At 55.4% G+C, this 14,426-nt stretch overlaps 2 protein-coding genes across 10 annotated transcripts in view; one reads left to right on the top strand and one right to left on the bottom strand.

The window, feature by feature from the left end:
• The window catches only part of CUNH14orf180 (chromosome unknown C14orf180 homolog), a 10,070-nt gene extending 3,287 nt beyond the window's left edge, over positions 1 to 6,783 (top strand). For all 5 annotated transcript variants that reach the window (XM_055592707.1, XM_055592710.1, XM_055592709.1 and 2 more), the window contains exons 2-6: positions 2,011 to 2,137; positions 3,910 to 4,039; positions 4,381 to 4,416; positions 4,837 to 5,089; positions 6,690 to 6,783. In XM_055592707.1, coding sequence (XP_055448682.1) covers positions 2,027 to 2,137; positions 3,910 to 4,039; positions 4,381 to 4,416; positions 4,837 to 5,054 — 495 coding nt within the window. In that variant the 5' untranslated portion in view covers positions 2,011 to 2,026 and the 3' untranslated portion in view covers positions 5,055 to 5,089; positions 6,690 to 6,783. The remainder of the gene's footprint in view (positions 1 to 2,010; positions 2,138 to 3,909; positions 4,040 to 4,380; positions 4,417 to 4,836; positions 5,090 to 6,689) is intronic.
• A 274-nt stretch (positions 6,784 to 7,057) lies between these two features.
• Tmem179 (transmembrane protein 179) overlaps positions 7,058 to 14,426 on the bottom strand; it is a 52,960-nt gene continuing 45,591 nt past the window's right edge. For all 5 annotated transcript variants that reach the window (XM_055592729.1, XM_055592730.1, XM_055592733.1 and 2 more), the window contains exons 6-8: positions 11,336 to 11,473; positions 10,162 to 10,240; positions 7,058 to 8,845 (exon numbers count right to left, since the gene is read on the bottom strand). In XM_055592729.1, coding sequence (XP_055448704.1) covers positions 8,666 to 8,845; positions 10,162 to 10,240; positions 11,336 to 11,473 — 397 coding nt within the window. In that variant the 3' untranslated portion in view covers positions 7,058 to 8,665. The remainder of the gene's footprint in view (positions 8,846 to 10,161; positions 10,241 to 11,335; positions 11,474 to 14,426) is intronic.

Here is a 14,426-nt window from a genome sequence, read left to right as displayed (position 1 = left end):
ATTCACACACACACACACACCACATACATAACACACTCACATACAATACACACAACTCTCACACACTACACATTCACACACACACACACACACCACACACCATACACACCACACACTCACACGTACCACACACATTCACACACACATACCACAGACATCTACACCACAGACTCACACACTCACAAACCACACATACACACACACTCATATACACACACGGGTCAGGTATATATGTGTGCATTGCACACACACACAGGTCTACACAGATGGCTCAGTAGTTAGGGGCACTTGCTCCTCTAGCAGCGGGCAGGGACTCCGTTCCCAGCACCTGTGTGGTGGCCCACAGGAGCTGACACCCTCGTCCGCTCTCATGGGGCAACACGCAAGCTCATGGCACACAAACATACATGCAGGCAAAGCGTTCACACACGTAAAAAAAAAAAAAGCAAGTTAAGTGAATGTTTCTAAAACACACATACTGTCTTACAATCTTCAACAGAACCTGGCCACCTAGTGTGGGGGGGGAGCATGAGAGTGGCGCCTTCCCTGAGTGAGCCTGAAGCACAAGCCCCTCCCCTGCCCTCCCCCACCTTTCTTCCCTCCCTCCCTTCTCTTCCTGCTCCGTGGCCTGCCTCTTCTCTGTCCTATTGCAGTAAACGACGCTGTGATAGGAGAATGTGCTCTCTTCTGAAATAATTGAGCCGTGCAAATGCATCCAGGCAAACATCATTAACAGGGCCTCAGCCACCTGCCGTTTTCACGCCACTGAGCATAGAGCCTGGCCAGTCCGTTATCTCCTATGGAAGACTGTATAGAGCAGCCATTTCCAGGGAGACCTTCAGGGGGTCCTCCTTGGAGTCAGGGCAAGCCCCTCACTCTGCTCTCAGTCTTCAAGGGCAAGAAGGCCCGTGGAAGGAGTCTATGGAAGCCAGAGCTGCGCCTCTTGAAACAAGCATTTGGCCCCAGTTCAGGGGGCGGTGACGCCCAATGAGGGCCCCAGGCCAGAGACCTGGGGGGATTTAGGTGGTGTGAAGGAAGAAAGCTACCTCACACCATCCCTTCCAGCTGGGGAAGGAAGGAGAACCACCCTGCCAGCAGCACCCCGGGGACACCTCCTTTCCCTCTGGCTTCAGCGTCTCCATGTAGAGAGAAGGGGAATGGAATCTCACAGTTGGCTCACCTGCCCAGGCTCCAAGCAGCGTCTACACCCAGGACAGGATGGGCCGTGGCTGAAGCTGTGAGAAATAATCACGCCTGTGGGCTGGTGTAGGGAATGGGGGAGGGGCAAGGGGCATTGCTCCACAGACAGAGAAGGCAAAAGCACTACACCCAAATGTGAGGTCACAGGGGAAAGAGATGGACTCAGAGATGGAGATGCAAACAAAGGGAGGCGCAGATGGTGGACTGGCAGAGAGACAGAGGCCCAAATTTGTGCACCTATGCAGAGACAATGCGAGACAGATAGGACCAGAGACATCAAGGGAGAGACAAAGAGAAGGACCCCACCCAACACAAAGGCCAACTGAAGAGGTGGGACACCTCCAGAAAAGCCTGACAATGGGAAGCCCCTGCTGTCATCGGCTCCCAGTGTCTCGTCTGCTGTGGGGACTCATTGTGTTGACAGAAGTGTTTATTACATCCTTATCATGATCTCGGAGCACTATAAAGTCCTACGATAAACTGCCAGCTTCCTGAGCAGTCCTTGACAGTGGGTGCACGGCTGTAAATCTCAGGGCACCAGCCCAAAGGAATATTACACAGCCATCAAAGGCGATAATTATGAAGACTATGCCTGCAGAGGAAATTGCTGACAGCAAGACTTTGGAGCTGGTAGGACACGGGATTTATCTGCACTGTGAGCCCGACAAAAAGAAGCTGGTGTCTATGGGTCTGTGAGAAAGAATGGGGACAATTCCTCCTGGTTTCCAGGGAGGAATTTTCTCATCCTTTTATCTTCCTTCATCCCTGTGTGTACGGCTTGTGCCATAAATAACGTCTTTCTTATCATAGGGCCATGTTCCAGTAAATGAGGTCTTCAGCTCAAGTCTCTCGCTCTGATTCCCACCCACGAACACACCATCCAGCCAAAGAGACTGAGGGGCCCACGTGGGACTCACAGCCTCCCAGAACTGAGAGGGTAAGGCTGCACAGCCCAAAACACTGGCTTGGGAGACATGGGTTGCTGCTGGGAGTAGGGAGAGACACAGGACCCAGAAGGGAAGGCAGATCCCTGTCCTTGATCTCAAGATATCTTCTGCCTCTGGAACTCTGGAGAAGATATGGCTGGGAACTGGATAGGCGACAGGAAAATGGTCCCATTTTGAAGGGTTTGGGTTTTGCCAAAGCACCGGGCATGGCAAAGCACAGCCAACAGCACAGAAAGGATCACAAAGGGCTACAGGGCAGCTCTAATCTGCACCAAGCCAGTGGCCACAGCATGGGAGCAGCATGAGAGGACAAAGGGCTAACAATCAGGCTGAAGAAGTTGGAGGAACAGCAGAGGATGCTGGATGGAAATGGAGGGGGGAGAAGGGCAGGGGGGGGGGGGCAGCCATGGATGGCTACAGAGCTGGTTAACTTAGGGAAAAGGATATGAGAGCAAGAGGAGGGAAGACACAGCTGGCAGAGGCTGCTAACAACCCAGAGCAGGCGTAGGCAAGAAGACGGGTGAGAGGAAGGGGTCAAGGAGCAGGAGAGGGGTTCCAAGCAGGAGGGGGCCCAGACCTGTGGCCCTGAGCTTGCTGCCAGGTCAAGGAAGAGGCATAGATATGCCAGGCTTACCTTAGCACAGGAAGCTGTGGGTGGAGCCAGGCAGGCCCTCCAGGGCGACTCATCAAGCTGGGCACTGTCCAATGCCCTGCCAGGGGCAACTTAGAAACGGCCCTGGCTTCCCTGTGCTCTGTCCCACAAACAGCCTGCTGTCCCATATCATTGTTGATGAAGACTCCAAGATTCACAGGACCTGATGCCCCAGGGTGACTGGAGCAGGGCAGGAGGGTAGTGCCTGGGCATGTAGCCTGTGAGTGCTGCCTTCCTCCACCTGCCAGACACCTGAAGAGCAACCTAGGTGAAGGGAGGACAACCTAGGTGTCCTATATGTCACATAGGACAGACCCCACCTGCAGGCTGGCCACAGCCTTGATCAGCTGTGGTCACTGCCTTAGCCTGGGGCCCCACTGGAAGGAGCTTACAGACTCTGGCCCCCAAACCAAGGACCCCTGTGTCCCAGATTCCCCTTACAATCCTTACTGGGGTCTGAACAATAGCCTGGCGTCTGGACCAGTGTATGGGAGTTGCAAGGAGTGGGGTGGGGTGCAGTTACTGTCAGAGAAGAGGGCCCAAAAGTCTCTGAGGCTGCATGGCCAGGTCTGAGTTGCCTGGGAACCCCTGCCCAAGAGGCTGTGTCAGAGGCCCAGTGTGTCTCAGGCCAAGCACAGGGTGCGGGGCAGTTGTTTGAGCTCTGTACCCAGCACCTGCCATTTGTATCTCTGCCCACTGGGCTCTCAATGCCTGAGCCTTGTGGCCTCTGGACAGTATTCCCAGGGGTCGGAGTGACTGTGTGTAGGCTGCCTTCAGTTGGTGGCGTTATCTTTGACACCCTTCGCGTACTGCTGTCAGTTCTCCGGGTGTGGAGAACTTCCCTCAGAACCCCCAGAGAGGCACATCCTGGGCTGAAGTGTGAGCCTCCAGGTGCTGAGCTCACTCACAGCTGCCTAGGCTTCATTCCACGGAGCAGCAGTGTAGGAACCGGGGAAGGCTGATGGTCTCCCGAGGTCTCCGCACCCTCCTCTGGTCCCCCGCAGTAGATCCTCTGCACTAAGCCCAGAGGACTCAGCAGATGCCACAGCCCGGGATGCCAGTCTTAAGCAGGAAGGGCTCACACTCGTTTGTTCTCCATCCCTACCCTAGGATGGTGACAGGAAACGCCCCCCCTCCATCTTGAGACCCAGAAGGCAAGAGTATGGGTGTCATGGGGCTGAGCCACAGAGAACTTCAAGGCACGTGCGGTTCCGAGAGCCCCTGGAGGTGGCTGTCCACTGTAAGAGGGCCCAGGGGCTCTGACGTGAGGGTCTGGGTGGAATGGGTGGGCAGGTGCCTTTTCAGCTTTGGCATGGTCCAGGACCATCCCATCCTTATTCTGCCTTTCCAGACAGAGCCCCAGGAAACCTGTAAATGGGGCCGTGAGGATGGGCCACGGCCGGTGGGACAGCAGCCAACAGGGGAGAGTGCAGCAGTGGCCTGTCCATCACCATCCTCTAGGGAGGGGCCAGGTTCTGGGTATCCCCTCACCCAGGCCAGGCCAGGCTTGTCTCAGGACCTTTGTACAGTGGAGTGGTAGAGCTTGCTTCCTGACTAAACCATCTGTGGTCTCCTTCCTAGACATTGCCCGCAAGGACTCCACAGCCTCCATCAAGGGTGAGTTGTGAGAAGGTGCCCCCATCTGCCAATGGGTCCCAGGCCTCCATCTCCACGGAGCAGAGCCAGACACAGCCTTAGCCACACCCCTGCCCCCACATCCCCAGTCACTCTAGACCCTGGCTCAGTCTCCCCTGACTGCCCCAAAAGTGACCCATCCCCACAGGCTCCTCACATGTAGATGGGCAGCAGTACCCCAAATGGGTGCTAGCATCCTTAGACAGGTGAGGGCAGGAGTGTGTGTCCTGTGGATGCCATAAGACTCAACCCAGGAGCCCACCTGACCATCACCTTGATGGCCAACTACAAGTCAACAACCAGACAACTCAAGTCTCCCTCCCCATCAGTCCCACCAGCAGAGGGTGCACCTCACAGGGCCCGACTGGGGAGCTGCCTGGGCTGACCTGTCCCCTCCTACAGAGCCCCGCCGCCGGCCAGCTTTCCCTGGTGGTCATCTGCTCCGGCCAGCATCCTGCAGTGGCTCCCTATTCCTGTGGCTGACTCTGTGTGTTCTGCTGGGAGTGGTACTGGGCCTGTGCTGTGGCCAGGCCACACATGTCACGGAAGCCCTGGAGGACCTCTGGGCTCGGCTCCTCGTCCTCATCTCCCGCCTGTGGCGTGTGGTCCGTGCCTGTTAGCACTGCCTCCTGCAGCTCTGACACGTAGCTGAATGGCAAGTTCGCCTGTGGGCAAAGCTGGAGGATGGTGCTGTTGGGAGCCCTAGTGGCTGGGGGGATTGTGCATGGTGGGGGATCCCAGTAGCTAAGGCTAACCCCAGGACAGAGCTCTGCTGGCTTCAAGAGGCTGCTGTAGAGGTTTAAGTGGGAAGGGGATTGCCTCTGGCTTGACTCTACAGGCACCTCCTACTCCAACCAGCACAGGCTGGGATCTTAGGATTTTAAGATTGTTATCAGAGAAAGAACTCAACCATCAGAGCTGGGGAGTCCTGTGCTCCCGCCCTGTCCTCCCTCTTGGGACACCGGGACCAGATGCTGCCACACACAGTCCTTTGAGCATCACCGGCACCCGAGGGGAGGTCTGGGAAGGCAAGCTCCAACCTCCTGCTGCTTTGAGGGCTGGCAACACTTTCTGCCACACCACTGGAAGGCTTCCCTCTGAAGTTCATGGAGCCCCATGGGTACCAGGGTCCTACATCCTCTGAGCCCATATCTAATTGCTCCACCTATGCCAGGATCTGTCAGGGGTCACTGTGGGAGCAGAGCTCAGCTCTGAACAGTATCCTGCTTCCAGGGCCACAGATAAGCCCGAGGCCAACAGGGCTGCCCGCCAGTCGCAGGGTGTCTGAGTCTCCTTTACCTGTGTAGACACAGTTCTGTCACCCATTGTTGCAAGGTCACGGAGGGCAAACACATAGTACCAAACCTTAGGACACCCTAGAGCTGCCTGGAGGGGGAGTCCTGAGCACAGCAAGGAAGCCTGTGAGACACCAGGAGGATCCACCCGGGAGGGGGCCTACACACCCTAGAACAAACATCTGATCAAGGTTTGGGAGCCAGAGTGAGACCTGTCGCTCTCCTTTCAAGGGTCCCCCTACGTGGGCAGACACAGATCCCACAGTAAAATACCTGCAGCTTCCTCAGCCTCAGGATCATTTCAGAAATGAGCGACGCATGACAGCTGCTGAGTAATCCCTACAGGGCTGAGCATGTTCATCTAGAGACCAGAGCACAGCCCTCCACCCACTCACCCCCACAGCCCACAGGCCCCACAAGAAGCTGGGGACCCACCATGCCTCCAGGACCACATTCTCCCCAGCTAGACATGCTGGAATTCCCAGATCATGGAGGTGCCACCTGCCCCTCTCTGGCCTTCAGGTACCCACCACAGTCATCTCCAGCTACAAAGTTTGGGGGCACAGTAGAGGAGAGCCCAGAGGAGCAAAGCCCTGTTTTCAGGAGTGGTCTAAATTAGACCAACCTGGAAAGCCACTCACCACAGTTACTGTTGCCTGCACCAGCCCCAGGACGTGTTCCATCCCCTCCCACCCTGGTAACAGACAGGCTCTCTATTGGCCTGTGTTCTGGATACAGAAATAGGCACTAAGAGATGACCTGGAAGTCCTCCTTTCCACCCCTGCTTCTGATGTGAACACTCTCTGAGAAGGGGTTTGGTCACTTCGTGTTTTATAACAGAGAGCTGGGGCTTTCCACCTCACAGCCAGCATTTGCTGCAAAGGCCCACAGCTCTGTTGGGTCACAGAACTCGACCCCAGCTAGTTTGGGCTTTCATTTTGCTTTGTTTCATTTTTACAGGGCAAACCCAGCACAGCTCGGCAAACGGCGTGCCACTGTGCCACAGCCCCAGGCCTGTTTTGTTTTATAATAAATGCTCAAAGACATAGACAGAGATACGTGTGCCCTGGAGATGTCACCAAACCCCATCCTCTTGCCTGGGAGATGGTGTAGGAACAGCAGGGGGGTGGGGAAAGCTATGAGAGTCAAACTCCTTAAAATGCACAAGCATGAAGGACTGTCCCGTGAGCACCTGGAACCAGACTGTTTAAATTATAAACAAACAGCTAAAGCCTGCAAGCCAGGGAGGAGGGAGAAAGGGCCAGAGGTGGGCGCCTGGAGTGGACTGGCTGGCTAGCAAAGGCACAAACAACTATCCATACAGCATCTCAGATGTTTCGTCTTTATTTTATTTTGGCTTGAGAATCAGACACATGGAGGCTTAGGACTCCTCACTGTCAGATTTACCAGGAAGGCTGAAACAAGGGCTGCCCTGTGACAAGGTAGAAAGAGCAACCGCATCTTGTTGGCAACCTGGGTACCACTCTGCAGCCTCTGCCTGACTCTTGCCATCCATCCCATGAGACTTCCTGGACAGACACCCCTGCCCATGGCTACAGCCAACAGGTCTTGCCAGTACCCTTAGGCAGAGTTCCTTACCCAGGAGTCCCTGGGACATTGGCACCGGGGAAACAAGACCGGGCCTCTGTAGGTGAATGAAGATTTCCAGACTGGACCAAGCCCCCAGACCAACAATCCAGAATCCCTAAGCGGCAGCTGCCAAGGGCAGGCCCATACTCGAGGCAGATCTTAGGTCCCAGAGGCTGCAGCCTGGTTCCTATTCCTTCAGGTCCTAGATGGCTACAGCCTTAGTAGGGATGTGAGGCAGAAGATGTGGAGAGAGCCGATCCTGGGGAAACAAAGGGAGTCTCAAGGCTAGACAGTTTTCCCATGTCCCATAGATTAGGGCTGATGTGAGGGTCTGGAAACTAGGTCTGTTCGGAGACCTCAAAATATTCCTCCAGCACCCAGATCCCCTGCAAAGCTCAGCCAGACACAGCCAAAGCCCTCAGAAAAGGTTGCTGTGCTGGTCAGCCTGGCCCTGGCCTCCCAGATAGATAGGCCCTCTCTTGTTCAGCATCCTGACCTTCTTTGCTAGCCCTGCTGACTGCCCCCCCCCCAACAGGCCTCTCACAGAAGCCTGGGTCCACACCTTTGGGAAGCTGGTACCTTCCACCTGGAAACACATCAGCCACTGGTGGACCCTGCATCACGTTGCCTGGAAACGGAGGACAAAGATGTAGCACAACTCCAGACTAGGACCAGGACCACTGAATGCACTCACTAAGATCCAGATGGGCTGGGCCTCTTCCACTGTGGGGGCCTCACCCCTGAAACACAGAGGGCCATGCCACCTCGAAAGCCTCCAAGGCAGGAGAATGCCATGAGCAAGCACCCCCAGATGTCCATAGAGCAGGGAACAGAGCCCAGCCCAGGGTCTCACATTCCTACCAGGACTCTCCACCTGCTGCCATCTGGGGGGGGGGGGGGAAACGGGGCAGTGCTTGCTGTGGACCTTGGCCAAGGATGCTGTAGGGTGGGAAGACAGGCCCTTCCAGGGTGGGGTGGGGACCTGGGTGTGTGGGAGCCTTTGGTGGTACAGAGGCTGCTAATCTATCGCCATCATCTCTGCTCTGTAGGCACACTCCCACCCACACACATGCTCACATACGTGCACATATATGGGCAAATGATCACCCAGAGGGGTATGGATCACACTAAGCAAGGCCAGGCCAGGAAGCCAGAAGGCACACACACACCCAAGTCTCTGGGTCTCTGTGCCATCCCTGTCAGGCTCTCCATGGAAACACAGGTTCTCTGCTCATGGTGGGCAAGGCCAAGAGACACGCATGCAGAGAGCTGCGCTGGCCAACCTGGGTGGGCCCCCGGCCACCCCTCGGTGCCAGCCTCGGGGAAGGGGGCCATCCTTGCACAGCCTAGATGACAGCACTCTTCTCCCCCTGGAAGGAGGTGCGGGAGGCTGGCCTGGCCAGCAGCAGCTCCTTCTCGTGAACCAGGCTGTCCAACAGGTCTTCCTGGCGGTAGTTGTGATAAACCTTCAGGAAAGCCAGGGTGGTGATCGCCAGCCAGGCCAGCCACGAGGCCCACAGTCCAAACTGTATGGAGAGTTGACAGTGTCAGAGAGGGGCAGGTGGCTCCCTGCCCGGTGTGCGCTCTACCCACCTCCTTGATCTATCTCTGCAGGGAGGGGGGGCACACTAAGGAGGCTGCAGGGGCCTGGGAGCACAGGTCTGGGCACCTACATTTGGCTTATTACTCTGCAGACACCGTTACATCCAATACCCGTGAGAACCCAGGTTTGTGCAGAGCTTGGGGTACTCGGCCATTCTCACCTAACTGGTGGGGTTCCTGGAGGAGGGGCAGGACCTGGGTAGTGTTTTCTTCCCACCATGACTCACTGGTCTCTAAGGAGTGCCTATAGATCAGGGAGGCCCTCCAGTCAGGGGAATAAATTGACCTTTTTCTGCTGTTTCCAAACAGCTGAAGGAGAAACAATGTAATCAGCTCCAGGTCTGCACTGCATCAAACCAATTCTCATTAGAGCATGCTCGTCCTCAGACTGCGGATGCCTCTGTCTAATTGGTCCAAATTAGTCCTAAAGCATCTTAAGCTAAAGTTAGCGTGAAGGTCTCTTTGACCATTTCAGCTCATCTCAGCAAAGAACTTTGGACTTCCAAGGGCTTTGGGCACTGACAAAAATCGTCTTCCTGGCTTTTGACAAACCAGAACCTCCAGAAGCGGTCCAGAGCAAGGAAGGACGCCATGGAGGGTAAAATTCCACACTGTGTGGGAAAGGACAGGCGCCCATGCCCCACCTAAGTGTCCCTAGCCTACCCCGCCTCTGTCTGGAACACAAATGCAGACATCAAGGGACAGGGAGACCCTAGAGCTTTCTCCAGGGCCCTCAACTACCAATGTGTCCCCATAGTCTAAAAGTTGCATGAAAGGTAGGGCAAGGCGGGGCTGGGATCTTCCTAGGGCAGGCTCCCCACTTCACCCTCAGAGCTGCACATGCTCAGGGTCGACCAGTCCCTGAATGGAACCAGAGCAGAATCTGAACTCTGTCCCGCTGGCAGCCACAGATTCTATGCCCCATTTCCAGCCCCCCCCCCCTCCAGGCACCAAGCACTTTCCACTTTCTGGCTTCTGAGCTCACTCCTCATGGCTGCCCATGCCTTCGCTTCTGCCCCCCCACCCCCACTGCCCCCCACACAGGCCTGCTCTCCTCAGAGACCCAGCTCTCCTCCTCCCCCAGGGAGGCCTCCCGCTCCCACAGCCCTCCCTGGCATGGCCACATCTGAGTCTGTTTCTTTGCCTGGGATCAGAAGTCTGTTCTGTCTGTCGTGGTCCCCAGCCCTGCCTCCAACATCCACTTCTCTTGCTACCTGGGCACCACCTGGACCCCACCTACCTGGGCGATAGCAAACTGATGGTAGAAGGCAGAGTTGTCCACATTCAGCTCCAAGTCCACTTCCTGGAACTTCTCGCAGCTAAAAGAACAGGAAGCCAAGTGGCCGGTGACTTGTGAGCCCCTAAGCCCCTGAGCCAAAAGCAGCCGAGTGACGGCTAGGGAGCAGAGGATACCACGGCAAAGCAGTGAGCTGTATTTTATGTCAACCCAACACAAGCTAAAGTCATCTGAGGGGAGGGAACCCCAACTGAGAAAATGTTCCACAAAATCAGGATGCAGACAAGCCTATACGGCATTTTCTTAATTGGTGATTGATGTGGGAGGGCCCAGCCCATTGTGGGTGGGGCTACACCTGGGCTGGTGGTCCTGGTTCTGTAAGAAAGCAGGCTGAGCAGGCTATGAGGAACACTCCAGGAAGCAGCACCCACCCATGGCCTCTGCATCAGTTCCTGCCTGTAGGCTCCTCCCTGCTTGGCTCCCTTCCTGACTTCCTTTTCTAATGAAGAGCAATGTGGAAGTGTAAGCCAAGAAACCCATCCCTCCCCAAGTTGCTTTGGTCTCGGTGTTTTGTCACAGCAAAAGGCAGAGGAGGCCATCCACAAGGGATGGATGCCTCTAGGAACTCCACTGGGGGTCAGCTTTGACCCTTCTTTAGATGGAGCCAGACAGGCTTCAAGGAAGAGGCACTACCGGCCTCTCAACTGGCCCTGAGCACCAGGGCCAGCCTCAGCTGCCTTGTCACTGCCTGTCTGGCACTCTGGGTCATAGGCTGCTCTGTCTACTCCTTCAGTTCCCCAGTCTGAGATGGAGGTGATGTTCCCAGGCACCTTGCACAGTGGCCCTGCACACGTGTCTTGGGAGCACCATGAGGGCAGCCTCCACTCACCAACCACAGACCAACCCCCACTGCCACACAGGGCAGCAGGAGCTGAAACTAGCAAGCGAGGCAGGCAGTGTCAACTATAAAGTCCTGTCTCTTGGCTCTCAAGGACCTTTCATGTGTGATGCTGTGGGCAATTAGGCCAGAGAAAGAGGTTCTTGACATTGACTGGGTGGGTCTTCGGTGGGCAAAGCGTCAGATTCGGAATGGGATTCCAGAAGGAAAACATCTTGGGACCCAGGTAGTGAGTGGGTCTTCTAAGGAGGGGGCTGGCGGAGCAGGGCCCAGGCATACCTGTGTTGTGCAGTGCCCTTCTCGGTGATGGTGTCACACCACATGGTGAAGCCCACACTCACGATGGTGCTGGCGATGAAGACCAGGAAAACCACAAAGGCACTGACCAGCAGGTTCAGGAAGGCGTGGAAGAAGGAGCTGAAGTGGAGTCAAGAGAGAGATTCTGGGGCAGACACTCAGAGTTCGACCCCCGGTAGCTCCTCTTGGACCAAGGAAGGGGGTGTGCAGGCTTCCTGGTGAGCACCTGGGGCCCCGATGGGACTAAATGGGGCTCCAGGGACCTGCTTCCCCTCCTCCACTGCCATTCCCTGAAAATGTTCCAATGCTGAGCAGCCATCTTCTCTCACAGACTTGGAGCTGGGGCCTTGCCACCACGGCTGTACTGGGGAATTGGACTCATGAGTCGCCAGGCCTAGGAGCCAGCACATACAGTGAAAATGCAAGGCGCCCTTCTAAGGCCACCCACTCGCACAGTCACTCTGTGTTACAGCTATGGATCTGTGTCCCTTCAAAGACACAGGCTGAAATCCCAAACCCCACAGTGTGAGCACCAGGCCTCTAAGCCCTCAGCAGAGAAGGGCATGAGGAAGATGAAAAGACTCCTTCCCCCATTCCCTCTACTGCCTGGGGACTAGAGGCAGCCTGGCTCCAGGTCACATGTTCACCCGGCCACACTTCCCCAGCCAGGGAGAGGGAACACATGGGAGATATCAACCCACCACAGTCTCCAGGACCACCCACCTATGGGAGGTCCACAGCACAGAGCAGGGCAGCCAGTAAAGGGCCCTGCCCACCTCCAGCCTGTGGTTGGTTTGATACTAGGTCCAGGCCAGTTGTGCTCAGATTCTAAACAAAATGACAAAAAATGGCCTCACAGTGGGCAACTGACAGGTGAGATTTAAAAAAAAAAAAATGGTTGCTATGACCTAACATAGGTGGTGGGCTTGCTCACCTACACATTCATTCCACAAGCCTTTCTGACTTGTGCTGGACATGGAGGAAGGGCTAAGACATAGGACCAGTGTTGGAAGCACTTGACATCTCCCAGGATCACACAGGGCTGCCTGTGAAGCCACCCAGTCCGGGTGACACGGTAGTCACGGCATGAAGGGCAGGCAGGCAAAGAGTGGTACCCTGCTGAAGCTGCACAGCCCGCTGCCTGTGAGCAGCTCTGTGCACTGCACACTTACCCTGAGCCTGGCCCAGGCTCCTCACAACACACACGGCAGTCCTTGGCCCTGCCTGCCTGACACTTACACTGGTTTTCCTTTTAACGCCCCCTCCTTACCCAGAGGCTGGAACCAGGGCAGGTAGGGACAGAGACATTGAATAAAGGACTTCAGTATTGTTGCTTCAGGCTAGTGTGTCTCCACAGCATCCCTAGGTCCTGGCCAGGAGTGGTGACAAGGACACTGTGTTCCTGTGATGGTTAGGGGTTTTTTGTTTGTTTGTTTTGTTTTCTGTTTTTTGTTTTTCTTGTTGTTGTTCTGTCTTTTTCTGTTTTTTTGTAACTTGACCCAAACTAGGGTCATCTGGGAAGAGGGAACCTCAACTGAGAAAACACCACCGCCAAACTGGCCTGTAGGCAAATCTCTACAGCATTTTCTTGGTTAATGATGGGTATGCAGAACTCAGCCTGTGCCGGACAGTGCCACCCCCAGGCAGGTGACCCTGTGTTTAAAAAAAGCAGACTGAGCAAGCCATGGGAAACAAGCCAGTAAGCAGTGTCCCTCCATGGAGTTTTTTTCAGTTCCTGCCTCCATGTTCCTGTCTGGAGTTCCCACTTCCTTTCATGATGGATGAACCAACATCTGTAAAATGAAATCAATCCATTCCTCTGAGCCTCGCTTTCTCCCTCTGGGTTGTGTACTAAGAGACCCTCCCATGGATCACTGCAAGATGGGGTGGGTGGAGCTAATGTGGGTGAAGGACTGGGAGCACGGTGCCACGTACACTGGAGTGCTCGCTGACCACCCCACACTGTCCCGGGGCAGACCTGGACTAGGCTGAGAAGGACCCACTGCCCTCGCAGGTCCTCGGTGAGCTCACCTACAGCTGTATACAGGTACAAAATGGGTGTAATTGCCAGGAACGCAGGGTGTAGAGTGCAGAGCTAGACACCTAGAGACTAAAGCTGGGGTCCTACCATGCCCATCCACAAAGAGAAAGGACAGCTCAGCCCGCTGGAACTCTCCTCTCCAGCAGCCTCTGAATAGAGGATATCAGGGTGCTCATCCAGAGCCCATTCTGGGGGTGCTGTTCCCACCAAGGAAAACGGGGTAATCAAGGGCAGCCAGAGCCAAGCCCTCACAGGCGGAGACAAGGACACAGGCTATCCAGGCACAATCTCTTGGGACAGCTGAGGAGTTTGGACAGTACCCCTCCCAGGGGACATCTGTCCCTCCACCTGGTGGACAGCCTCCTGCAGTCTTTCCAAGGTCCCTCCCTGCCCAGCAGCAATGTTCTCAGTGGCTGACACTCCCTGACAGAGCATCTTACCTATTGACCTTCACTGCTGGCCATGGGGCAGACAGCAAGGAGAGACCAGCCACAACCCAGCATCGCTTCCTGTCCCTCTGAGAGGGGGTAGGGCAGCATTCTGAGATCTCTAGATAATGTACCCCTTTAGGGTGGGGTGTCCTGGTGGCCCAGGTCCCTGAGAAGATCTAGCACAGCAGATCTGAAACATGGAAGCTCTGGTCCCAGCTGCCAGCCCACTAAGTTGGGCACCACCAGCCAAGAGTCTCTAGCTCCTCTCTGTTTTTGTTTGGGTTTTGGTTTTGTTTGTTTTTTTGTTGTTGGTGGTGGTGGTTGGTTGGTTGGTTAGTCAGTTGGCTTGGTGTTTGGTGAGGATGTTTTGTTTTGTTTTGGACATGCTGGGCGTTCAGATCTACTTGATGTGCCCAAAACCATAACTGGATCCTGTTTCCTGGGCTTAGAATGCCACCCTTCCCTGTCCCTGAACACACATTCCAAGAACAGGCCCACACAGGACAGTGGGTGGAGAGGCACAGCACACACAGAGTTAATCCATCTTCCTCTCTCTCACTGCATCTCAGGGTGCCCAGCCTTGGATGTGCTGTCTCCATGG

The sequence above is a fragment of the Psammomys obesus genome, unplaced genomic scaffold, assembly GCF_907164565.1.
Source record: "Psammomys obesus unplaced genomic scaffold, mPsaObe1.curated_primary_1811, whole genome shotgun sequence".
Taxonomy (NCBI): domain Eukaryota; kingdom Metazoa; phylum Chordata; class Mammalia; order Rodentia; family Muridae; genus Psammomys; species Psammomys obesus.
This window is presented reverse-complemented; position numbering and strand designations above follow the sequence as displayed.